At 35.3% G+C, this 12,706-nt stretch overlaps 1 protein-coding gene across 4 annotated transcripts in view; it reads right to left on the reverse strand.

Annotated features, from left to right (window-relative positions):
* VPS13B (vacuolar protein sorting 13 homolog B) overlaps window positions 1-12,706 on the reverse strand; it is a 777,819-nt gene that overhangs the window by 684,343 nt on the left and 80,770 nt on the right. For all 4 annotated transcript variants that reach the window (XM_023517476.1, XM_023517471.1, XM_023517472.1 and 1 more), the window contains exon 15: window positions 6,091-6,285. In XM_023517476.1, coding sequence (XP_023373244.1) covers window positions 6,091-6,285 — 195 coding nt within the window. The remainder of the gene's footprint in view (window positions 1-6,090; window positions 6,286-12,706) is intronic.

The following is a 12,706-nucleotide window of genomic DNA, read 5'->3' on the forward strand; positions in this document are numbered from 1 at the left end:
AGCATGGTATTGGCACAAAAATAGAGAGGTAGATGTATGGAACATAATTGACAACCAATAGATGAACCCAGACACTTATCGTCATTTGATTTTTGATAAGCCCATCAAAAATATAAATTGGGGGAAAGATTCCCTATTTAACAAATGGTGTTGGGAGAATTGGCTGGTGACTTTTAGAAGACTAAAACTGGACCCACAACTTTCTCCTCTAACAAAAATGGACTCTCACTGGATAAAAGATTTAAACTTAAGACATGAAACTATAAAGATTCTTAGAATGCAGGAGAAACACTTGAACAAATTGGCCTGGGAGAATACTTTATGAGGAGGACTCCCCCCAGGCAATTGAAGCAACACCAAAAATACATTACTGGGATCTGATCAAACTAAAAAGCTTCCGCACAGCCAAAAACACAGTAAGTAAAGCAAGAAGACAGCCCTCAGAATGGGAGAGGATATTTGCAGGTTATGCATCTGACAAAGGTTTGATAACCAAAATCCACAGAGAACTCAAACTTATTAATAAGAAAATAACAAGTAATCCCATTTCTTTGTGGGCAAGGGACTTGAACAGAAGCTTCTCTGAAGATGACAGGCACATGGCCTACAGACACATGAAAAAATGCTCATCTTTAATCATCAGAGAAATGCAAATCAAAACCACTTTGAGATATCCTCTAACTCCTGTAAGAGTGGCTCACATAACAAAATCCCAAAACTACAGATGTTGGCATGGATGTGGAGAAAAGGGAACACTTCTGCACTGCTAGTGGGAATGCAAGCTAATATGTCCCTTTTGGAAAGAAGTATGGACAATACTCAAGGATCTAAAAGTAGACTTGCCATTTGATACTGTTATTCCCCTATTAAGTGTATATCCAAAACACCAAAAATCACTTTACAACAAAGATATTTGTACCAGATTGTTCATTGCAGCTCAATTCATAATAGCCACGTTGTGGAAGAAGCCCAAGTGCCCATCAACATGAATGGATTAATAAATTGTGGTATATGTATACCATGGAATATTATGCAGCCCTAAAAAAGATGGAGACTTTACCTCTTTTACGTTTACATAAATGGAGCTGGAATATATTATACTTAGTAAAGTATCTCAAAAATGGAAGAAAAAATATCCAAAGTACTCAGTACTATTATGAAACCAGTTTACAATCACTCATACTTTCATAGGAAAAATAGATCACAACTATGGCCTAGGATGAAGGAGGAAGGAGTGGGGGTTGGAAGGGAAGGTGGGAGTTCTGATGGAGGGAGAATGAATGGTGGGATCACACTTATGGTACATAATGCAAGGGTACCCGTCAGATCCATTAGTATAGAGTATAAATGTCTTAACACAATAATTAAGTAAACGAGATGAGGTATATATTAACCACTGTGATGTAAGTGTTCCTAATTCTATATGAAATCAGCACATTGTACCCCATAAATGCATTAATGTACACATGATCTATATGTTTATGATTTAATAAAAAAAAAAAAAAAAGAACAGAGAACCCAGATATGAAACCATCCACCTAGAACCAAGTCATCATGAACAAAGCAGAAAACAATGCACATTGGGGAAAACATAAATAAATAAATAAATAAATGTTTCATACAGAGTAGAAGAGGAGTCTTCCAGACTCAGAAAGCTCTACTCCCTTTAATCACCTTCTTGGGAGTATAAATGGTCCATTAGATCTGTAGAGAGGATAGTGGAATTTATAGGGGTCTCAAAGCCTGAGAGATGCCAGTTCTAAATATACCCCAACACAAGACCACTAGTAATTAGACACGGTCCCTACCTCAAGCCCCTGGAAAATTCCTCACCAGAAGCCCCAGGCTCACAATGTTGGGGCAGGAACAGGACCTCCTCTAGGGCCCCAACCACTAGGGTAAGGGTCTTCCTTGCTAGGTGAGGAGGAAAATGCACATTTGGGCCCAAGCACAAGCTTTTACAGACACTTTAAATGCTTCGGATCCTCTCCAATACACTGGAAATGACAGCTGTCTTCTTTCACAATCCCCACTGGAACTACCAAAGAAGACAGCAGGAAGTAAGACTGAGAGAATACGTGACTATGTGTCTCACAGAGGGAATAAAAGGTACATTATTACGCCTGTGAACTATGATAAGGAGAGAGAGATGACACAAAACCCTGATGAAAATCCAGCCCTTTTTGAGGGTCAACTATTTGATACCATCCTCAAGTAGATTAATGTAGGCCTAGCAACCCTTGAAGGAAGTATAGTATTGGAAACTCATTGATTCAGTCATTTGGCCCCAGACACAAAAAGAAAACTCCAAATATTGGCCTTGGGGCCCTAGGCTCCCCACAATGTTTGCCTGGATGTGGCTTTTGGTGTGTTCAACAACTGAGATATGACAGTGCAGGAGGCGGCAAGAACAGTGTGATGAGAGGCAAGCCAATCATTTGGCAGCCATCACAGGCAGACCCTAGCCATCACAGGGCCACCCAGACCATCCCAGAAGGCTGCCATTCAATGAGAAATGTTTCCGCTACAGTAAGAAGGGCCACTGGCACAAGGAATGCCCCAACCCTATGCAGCCCAACTCTTATCCTCCTTCCAAACTATGTTCCCTATGTAAAAAGAAGGGACATTGGAAGAGAAACTGTCCCCTGGTTTGAAGGAAGCAGGGCCATAGCTAGCAACAGCCATTAGTGGGGAAGGGGATGGTCCCTGCTTCCTCCCCAACAGTCTGAGCAGCTCCCAACAAGACTATCACTATCACAGGGGAGGAACCATAAGAGATTCTTGACATGCTGAGTAAGCCTATAAAGTTTTAGATAGACACAGGAGCTATCTATTCTGTCTTAACCTCTCACTCTGTGCCTATCTCTCTAAAAAAATGCTCAGTTTGGGGGTTAATGGAGTCCCTATTTTGGGCCTTTAGCCCACAGCTCTCTTGCCAATGGGAAAGCCATTTAATTACTCACAAGTTCTTGGTTATGCCTGTACCCTTTTATTAAGAAGAGACTTGCTTTCAGCTTTTGGGGCTGCCATAAACCTTCTGGAAGCCAAAGACATTTTTATGGCCTCATTAACCCTAAATCCAATCTCAATATCACCCTGGAGATCCTAGAGCAAGTAGATTTCCAAGTCTGGAATAAAGGGATTCCAAGACAACTCTAAAGTCATCTTTAAAAATCCCTCATCCTATCTTCAAAAAAAATAGTATCCTCTAAAAAGAGTGCAAAGGGGACTTAAGCCCTAGATACAAAAATTTTTAACCTGTGGGCTATTATTACCCTGCTAGTCCCCCTGTAATAATCCCATGTTACCTATCTTAAAACCTAATGAAGAGTCCTGCCTAGTCCAAGCCCTAAAATCATTGAGACTATTGTGTTAATCCATCCTATAGTTGCAAATCCATATTCTATTTTAAGTCATGTTCCAGGACAATCTAAGTGGTTTACCATCATGGACCTGAAAGCCTTTTTTATCCCTCTACATCTAGTTTTACTAGATGTAAAACTATACCTAGTTTTTTTGTTTGTTTGTTTCTTATTTTTTATTTTTTTGCTTTCAAGTGAACTGATCCAGATAATGGATTCTTATAACAGTATACCTAGACAGTTCTCTCCCCAAGGGTTCACAAATAGTCCTCATATTTTTGTAAACACCCTAGCTGAAGAATTAATAGAGTTGTCCCTTCCACAAGGGGCTATTTTTTAATATGTAGATGATATTCTTATCTGTAGTCCCACCAGACAGTTATTGGATAGCAGCATTATCCAGGTTTTTAACTTTTGGGGCAACAGAAGATACAGGGTCTCTAAAACAAAATCCTTACAACAGGTTAAATACTTGGGATACATTTTAACTCCAGGAAAGTGCTTCCTACCCACAATAAGAAAAGAGGCCATTTCACAACATGGCCCTCGATAAGTCTGAAAACAACTTAGGACATTTTGGAGAATGGCTGGATTTTGCAGAATTTAGGTTCCCAGCTTTGGTGTCATAAAACTTTAAAGGACTCAACACTGAGCCCTTAAATTGAGAGACAGAATAACAAAAGACCTTCCAAGACATTAGCACCAGCCTTAGAAATCCCCATATTAAACTTAAAAAGGACCTGACATTGAGCCCTTAAATTGGGGAACGGAGCAACAAAATAACTTCCAAGACATTAAAAAGTCCTCAACATCTCCAGCCTTGGAAAATCCCTGATCTCAATAAAGAGAAGACAGGGGATCACTCTAGGTGTGCTCACCCAATCTCTGAGGCAAGAACTTCTACCCATAGCCTACTTCTCTAAGCAACTGAACTCAGTGTTCAGTGAATGGATGGTGTGGATATTTAAGAGCAGCCTCTTCTCTTGGTTAAAGAGGCCACTAAGTTGACCTCATTAGAGGGGGGGTCATCATTAGAGGTTAGAACTCCCTACCAGATGCAAAAGGTCTTAGAAACAAAAGGTCACCATTGGCAGGAGGATTCCTTACCAAATCCCAGGCTATCCTGTTGTATTCCCCAGAAATCAGTCTCAAGGTGTGCCAAACCACAAATTTGGCCACCTCTCACCAACTTAACACATTCCTATATAGAGCAAATAGAACAAGTATACTAGCAAACCAGACTTAAGAGATGCCTACTTGGACAACCCAGATGAAGAATGGTATACACATGACAGCAACTTCATGCTGGACTGCATTCGGAAGGCAGTATATGCTATACTCCCCAGGGCCCTGAATGGTTCCACTCAAATGAAGAGGAATGCTATGATTTCTCTAACCTATCACCTACTTAGAGGTGACAAAATTACTAACACCTTTAAAAATATAACTTAGACTTGCTCACTCTGTGGCCTAAATAACCCTACTGAAGGTATAAAATCACCTTCCTGCTAGAACAAATTCAACATCCCAGAACCACCTGAAGAGATGACTGGAAATTAATTTCACCCAGGAACCTTCATGCCAGGGCTAGCAATACCTGCCAGTTTTTGTAGATACTATCTCTGGGTAGGTAGAAGCCTTTTCTACCAGATTTGAAAAGGCCTCTAAAGTTTCCAAATGGCTACTTAAAAGAAATTATTCTTAGATTTGGCTTGCCTATCTTCACAGTATAATGGACCTTCCTTTACTAGCCCAGGAAGAAGAGGAGGAGAAAAAAATGACTAAAGAACAAATATGTTAAATATTCTTTATACTACATTATGTCTCATATAAATGTTCCCTTCAAAGAAATCATGATTCATTTAAAGCATCCATATTAAACTATGCATTTTTTCACACTGCTTATAAAAATCATCAATGACAAAATTTTCAAAAGTTATAATTACCATTCACTTACAAACATCAAGCCACTAATTTCAAACAATTGAAGAAAAATCTTTTAAATAAATATACTTTAAATCATCTATTTTATTAATGGTTGGCTCTACTAGAGCTTCCCTGGTAATGTGTATTATTAAATAATAAATAAATCTATATTTTATTTAAATCTAATCTTATGGAATACTAGTTCTGTTAAATTACAACTCCAAGAAAAAAAAAAAACTATATCTACCCAGAAGAAAAAAAAAATAATTTTACCATACAGACATTTGCACTCAAATGTTTACAGCAGCTCAATTCATAATCACAAAGATGTAGAAACAACCTACATGCCCATCAATCCATTAATAGATTAATGAACTGCGGTATATGTATACTATGAATACTATTCACCCATAAAAAAAAAAAAAGATAGAGACTTTACATCTTTTGTATTTACATGGATGGAGTTGAAAAACATTCTCCTTAGTAAAATATCTCAAGAATGGAAAAATAAGCATCCCATGTACTCAATACTAATTTGAAACTAGTAGGTGAACAACTCTAGGCCCACATGAAAGGAAAGGGGCTCAGTAAGCTCCCACCTAATGGGTACAATGTAGAAGTATATGGCATACCTCCTGAGTGAAGGACTCAAAAACAACTCAGACTTTTCCTAACAAACACAAACAACATAATCTAATCGCATGTACCCTTATATTAATCTGAAATTTAAAAAAAAAAAAAGTTATTTCATGACCCCAAAGCCAAATAGATATTAATAAACAAGAAAATTCACTTTTCATACCTTAAGATAGCAGTGTACGTAACAATAATGAAGCAAATTATCAGAAGGCTGAGTAAGGCTGCTGACCACACGCACCAACTGTTCAGCATACATCGGCACAGAATGTTCAAGATTAATTTTATCCACCAATATCTGAATGGATGGCAAAGGCCGAAGAGACTGGAAGTTTGTAGTATTCATGAAGGTACTTGAGTTCTAGAAAATAATAATTTCACTTTATATTTTAGGAGTAATGAATAAGTTGCAATTTCCCCTACGTAAGATTCAGACCTACACATTTTGCAATGATATCATATCAATATAGGAATGATGCCTTTCTACAAAACTCTCTTGAAATAACCAAATAAAAATGTCAGATAGATAGGTAGGTAGGTAGATAGATAGAAGAATGCATATTTTTTGCACAATTATCATAGCTTTTTCAATCAACTATATGCCTCACTGTGAGAAAGGTATATTCTTAAGCTCAATCATTCCAAAAAATGGTCTGAACATCCAAGAGTCAACTATCTTTTATTTTCTTTCCCTTTATTCCCATTTAGATGACTAAAAAACTAAATGGACTACACCATACAGTATCAAAAATACAGTAAACAATGTTTATAGGATGTAAAAAGTTCTGATTTATTTCATATCTACTAATAATACATATGTTAAAGGCTTGCAGAATCTTGAGAGTTCGGTATTTTCAGTGTTACAGAATCTTTCTGAGCTTACAAATAAATGCAGATAAGTTACAAGATTTCTGGAGTATATACCCTTATTGGCAAGTAATCTCTTCCTGTCCAAGAACTCACTTACTCTTTTAAAATGCCTTACCTGTGATTCTCAATGACTTTCTATCCAGAGGAATGTGAAAACAAGTGAGAAGAACAGTTTCATTATTTTGTCTTTCATTGTTACAATACTATACTGGCCTTTACCTAGCATTGCCCAAAGATGATAAATGCTGCATAATATTCTCTAATCAAAAAGTTAATACTACCATTACTGAGAAATACTGTGCCTAAAATTGACGAAGTTGAACATATAATCCTGCTGTTTACTCATTAATAATTTTAAAACCACAACTTATGCAACAATTACCTTATTTTTTAATGATTTTATTTTAGATTATTAAGAAGTATATAAACTACATAAATCCAAAGTGTAGAGCTCATGAATTTTTATATCTTTATTACCTAGCTAAAGCACCCCAGAAGGTGTCCTATGTCCCATTCAAGGCAATATCAATTCCCAACAGAGACAGCCAATATTCTCACTTCAGTCACCATAAATTAGTTTTCACTCTTGAACTCTGTATAAATGATACCATGCAGGGGTCCTCAACTTTTTAAACAGAGGGCCAGTTCACTGTCCCTCAGACTGTTGGAGGGCCACACTGCAGGCCCCGGATGAGTCAGCTGCTAAGCAGGACAGGCAGCGGCAGAAAAAACACCCAGTGGGCCAGATAAATGTCCTAGGCGGGCCACATGTAGCCCGCAGGCCGTAGTTTGAGGACACCTGCACAGTATACATTCTTTTAGGCAATGTAACATTTGTGAGAATTATCTATGTTTTTTTATTTTTTGAGTCCACATTTAACATTTTCAGCACTATAACTGGCTCTCTTTATCTCTAATCATATTTCTTACCTTAATATCTACCTTTTCTGGTACTAAAATAACCATGCTATCTTTTTCTTAGGTAGCATTTAAATGATATGTTTGTTTCTATACTTTTTCTCCTAACCTCTATCCTAGTACATTCCTATTTGACATTTAACTTGGTTCTTTTTTGAAATATTTTGAAATATTCCGCCTCTTTGTTATTTTCCTTGAACTTACCATAGTTAAAGTCCATATTTAAAAACTTCAATATCTTAATCATGTCTATCTCTATTTTTAATTTTTTTCATTATATTTAATTCAATTGATTCTATCTTTTTAGTATACCCCATAATTTCTTATTAAGGAGCTGACTTCATTGGATAAAAAATTATAGAGGCTCTTGATAATATAATCTTCTCCAAAATAAGTTAAATATCAGTTCTCTAGTAGATAGAATACAAGCATATCATCATAGTCCAATCCAGGACTGAAATTAGGCTTTCAGAGAACTAATCTATTTTAATTTGCTCTTACTCTTATGGTATGGCTCTTACAAGGTTTCAAAGGAGGTTTCTCAGGTGCTGAAATGGCAGGGCCTAAACTGTAATTGCTGATAGTTAGCATTGTACAGATTTCTACTTTGCTGTTTAAACTGTATTTTCTTCTGTGTATTCTAGAGTCTTGCATTGAGTCTGGGCAGCTTAATAGTTAGCCAACAGTATAAAGGAAATTACATGAAGATTTGGGGGCTGTCCTCTCAATGAGATCTCCTCACTAGTATTTTTCTTTATGATGAGCATATTGGACAACATGACATGGCTGAAGAAAAAATCTCTGAGTTTGAGGGTATCTCAAAAAAAAAAAAAAAACTGCAAAAATTGAAAAGCAAACTAAAAAAACAGAATATCCAAGGACAACCACAAAAGACATTAACATACACATAATAGAAATTCCAGGAGAAGAAAAAAAGAAACAAGAAACATCTAAAGCAATAATAACTAAGAGTTTCTGCAAAGTAATTTCAGAGACCAAACCACATATCCAGGAAGCTGAGAGAACACCAAGCAGGATAAATGCCAAAAAAAAATTACACTTAGGCAAATCTTAAAACTATAGAAAATCAAAAATAAATTCCTAAAAAAAAAAAAAAGCCATAGGAAAAATTCAGTTTACCTATTGAGGAACAATGACTGAATTACATCTGACCTACACTCAAAAACATGCACACAAGAAGAGAGTAAAATAAAGTGTTTAAAATGTTTGGAGGGAAAAATAAAAAATCAACCTGGAATTCTGAAACCCCATGCTATTCTATTTCATAAATGAAGGTGAAAGAAAAAGACTTCCTCAGACAAATAAAAATTAAGAAAATTTGTTGCCAGTAGGCTCACTTTATAAGAAATGTTAAAAGAAATTCTTTATACAAAAAAGAAAATGACAAAATCAAAATCTCACAGCTACCTTTATATAACTAGTAAGGTAAAATAAAAACTTTTAATTTCTCTTATTCTTTTTTTTTTTTTTTTTTTTGCAGTTTTTGGCTGGGGCCGGGTTTGAACCCACCACCTCCAGTATATGGGGTCAGCGCCCTACTCCTTTGAGCCACAGGCACTGCCCTTAATTTTTCTTATTCTTAATTGATATAAAACATAAGTTTATTTAAGATAATAGTAGCAACAATATATTCAATTTTTTATGCTTATGTATGTGTGTACATATACAGGTTTATGCAAATTTATGTGTAAGAAAAATGAGTCATAGCAAACATACAAAGGCCAGGAAGGTGGAATTAAATTTCACTGCTTTTTGTAAAGAATTCACACTACCTATAAAATGGTATATTGTTATTTGAAAGTGCATTTGAGTTAGTTGTAAATATATCATGCAAACTATAGGACAAATACTAACAAGATTTTAAAAAGAGGTATAGCAGATACGTTAAAAAAAAGACTCATAAATGCTCAATTAAAATCACAAAAAGGCAAAAAAAGATTAGAACAAAACAGAAACAAAGAACAAGGGCAACAAATAGAAAATAGTAACACATATGGCTGATACAAACCCAATTATATCAATAACCTTAATGTACCAATTAAAAGAGAGAGCGAGCAAATCAAAATGAACCAACAATACACTGTCTGTAAGAAACTCACTCTAAATATAAGAACACATACAGATTAAATGGAGAAGTACAAGTTCTGTACAAGTTCTGACAATTAAGTTTGTGAGCTCACCCTAGAAAAAGTGCTATATACATCACTGCTAAATATCACTATGGTCACCTCTGAGGTATTTCCCTTCGAGGGTACATGTTAAATCTACTAAGTGTAGAATATAAATGTCTTAACATAATAACTAAGAAAATGCGGTGAAGGCTATGTTAACCAGTTTGACAAAAGTATTTCAAATTGTATATAAAACCAGCACATTGTACCCATAATTGCATTAATGTACACAGCTATGATTTAATAAAAAAAAAAAAAAAAAGAAGTTATGCACTGACACCAGTACCTAGTACACCCTTCAAAGCAACTATTTTTTTAGAATGATCATAAGAGCTATGGTCATACAAGGTCTGACAATTAACTTCTTGAACTTGCCATTATCTGCTTACACTGGCAGCACTGTAAAAACAATTCACTATGGTTTCCTTGATATCAGTGTTTCACAGCTGTGTTTATGCAACATGTGACAGAGTCTTCCTGAGTGGCATTCATTATTTTTGTTGCACGCTTTTGCGTTCCATATGATGATAGCTCTCATGGCCATTCCACAAAAAGAGTTCTAAAATTCTCTTGAAGTATTGACTAAGTACTGGTGTCAGTGCCTATATTCACAAGTGGATGACTGTAGTTATATTCAGCAATAAGGCATTTAGCACTTTTTCAAGGATGAGTTTGGGGACTTAATTGTCAGACCTTGTATATACCACACTAATGCTAATCAAAAAAAAAAAAAATGGCAGTAGCCATGTTAAATTCAGACAGAACAGAATTCAGATTTAAGAAAGTTATCCAGGATAAAGGGATTAAATATTAATAAAGAGGTCAATTCTGCAAGAAGACATTAACAATTCTTAACATGTATGTGCCCAAAGACTTAGTGTAAAAGTATATGAAGAAAAATTGCTAGAACTTCAAGAACAAAATACATGAATCCACTATTTTAGTTAAGAGACTTCAACCCCTATCAGAAATAAACAGATCCAACACAAAAAAATCAATAAGGACATAGTTGAACTTAAAGTTATCACAGTCAGCTGGATATAATGGACATCAATGAACTATCTCATTCAGCAATAGCAGAATTCTGTCAAAGTTTGCATGGAATATTTACCAAGATAGACCATATTCTAGGCCATAAAACATACCTAAACAAATTTAAAAGAATAGAAATCATCCAACATTTGCTCTCAGTCCACAATATAACTAAACTAGACATCAACAATAGAAATATAACTGAAAATCTCAAAATATTTGGAGGTTAAACAACATATTTCCAAACAGTACACAGGTCAAAGAAAACATCTCATGAAAAATTAAAAATAATTTGAATCAAGTGAAAGTGAAAATACAACTTATAAAAATTTGTGGGCTGCAATGAAAGCAGTAATTAGAGGGAAATATACAGCACTGAATACCTATACAAGGAAAGAGAAAAATCTAAAATCAATCACCTAGCCTTCCACCTTAGGAGAAACAAGAAAAAGAAGAGAAAATTAAATCCAAAATAAGCAGAAAAAAAGAAGTAAATAAAATTATTATAAAAATTAAACATTAAATTAAATAAAAATTGAAACAGCAATCAATGAGATTGAAAACAGGAAATCAATAGAAAAATCAACAAAACCAAAAGCTACTTCTTTTAAAAAAATCAACAAAAATCAATAAGCTTCTAGTCAGGCTAACTCAAGAAAAAAGAAAGGATATTTAATATTAATAATTAATAAATTATTAACATCAGAAATCAAAGAGGAATACCACTACAAGGCCCATGGACCCAAAAAGGATAATAAGGAAATACAGTGTTTGTTTTCTTCCCTCAATTTAAATAAAAAATAAATACTATGAAATTCAATGCTCACAAATCTGATAACCTAGATGAAATGTGCGAATTTCTTAAAAGATACAAGCAGACGACGTTGGATATGGTGATGATTTTTAGATTCAATATCAAAGACACAATCCATAAAGAAAGAATTGATATGCTAGACTTCATTAAAATTTTGAAACTATGCTCGGCAAAATACACTGTCAAGCGAATGAGAAAACAAACGACCTAGTTAAACTGGATAGCTACATGTAAAAGACCAAAAATGGACACACACCTTTCTCTACTTACTAAAATTGATTCAAGATGGATAAAAGATCTAAATCTAAGGCACGAAACAATAAAAATCCTCAAAGAAAGTGTGGAAAGTTTTGTTTTCCCCAAGAAAGGGGAAAAACACTTGACGGTATCAGCCTGGGGAAAGACTTTATGAAGAAGACAATAAAAATCCTCAAAGAAAGTGTGGAAAGTCTTGTTTTCCCCAAGAAAGGGGAAAAACACTTGAGGGTATCAGCCTGGGGAAAGACTTTATGAAGAAGACTCCAGTGGCAATGGCAACAAGAAAAATAAACAAATGGGACTTAATTAAACTGAATAGCTTCTCTACAGCTAAAAGGAAACAACCATCAAAGCAAAGAGACAACCATCAGAATGGGAAAAGATATTTGCATATTATGAATCAGACCAAGAACTTGATAACTAAGCAAATTAAGCAACATACAAAGAGCCAACAATCCCTTATATCAATGGGCAAGAGACATGAATAGAATCTTCTCTAAAGAAGACAGACAAATGGCTAACATATGAAAAAATGCTCATCATTCCTAATCATCAGAGAAACGCAAATCAAAACCACTCTGAGATATCACCTAACCACAACCAGGATGCCCAATATCACAAAATCTCAAAGCTGCAGATGCTGGCGTGGATGTGGAAAGAAGGGAATTTTACACTACTGGTGGGACTATAAACTAAAA

The sequence above is a fragment of the Otolemur garnettii genome, unplaced genomic scaffold (genome assembly GCF_000181295.1).
Source record: "Otolemur garnettii isolate 467f Iridium unplaced genomic scaffold, OtoGar3 scaffold00004, whole genome shotgun sequence".
In the NCBI taxonomy this organism is placed as follows: domain Eukaryota; kingdom Metazoa; phylum Chordata; class Mammalia; order Primates; family Galagidae; genus Otolemur; species Otolemur garnettii.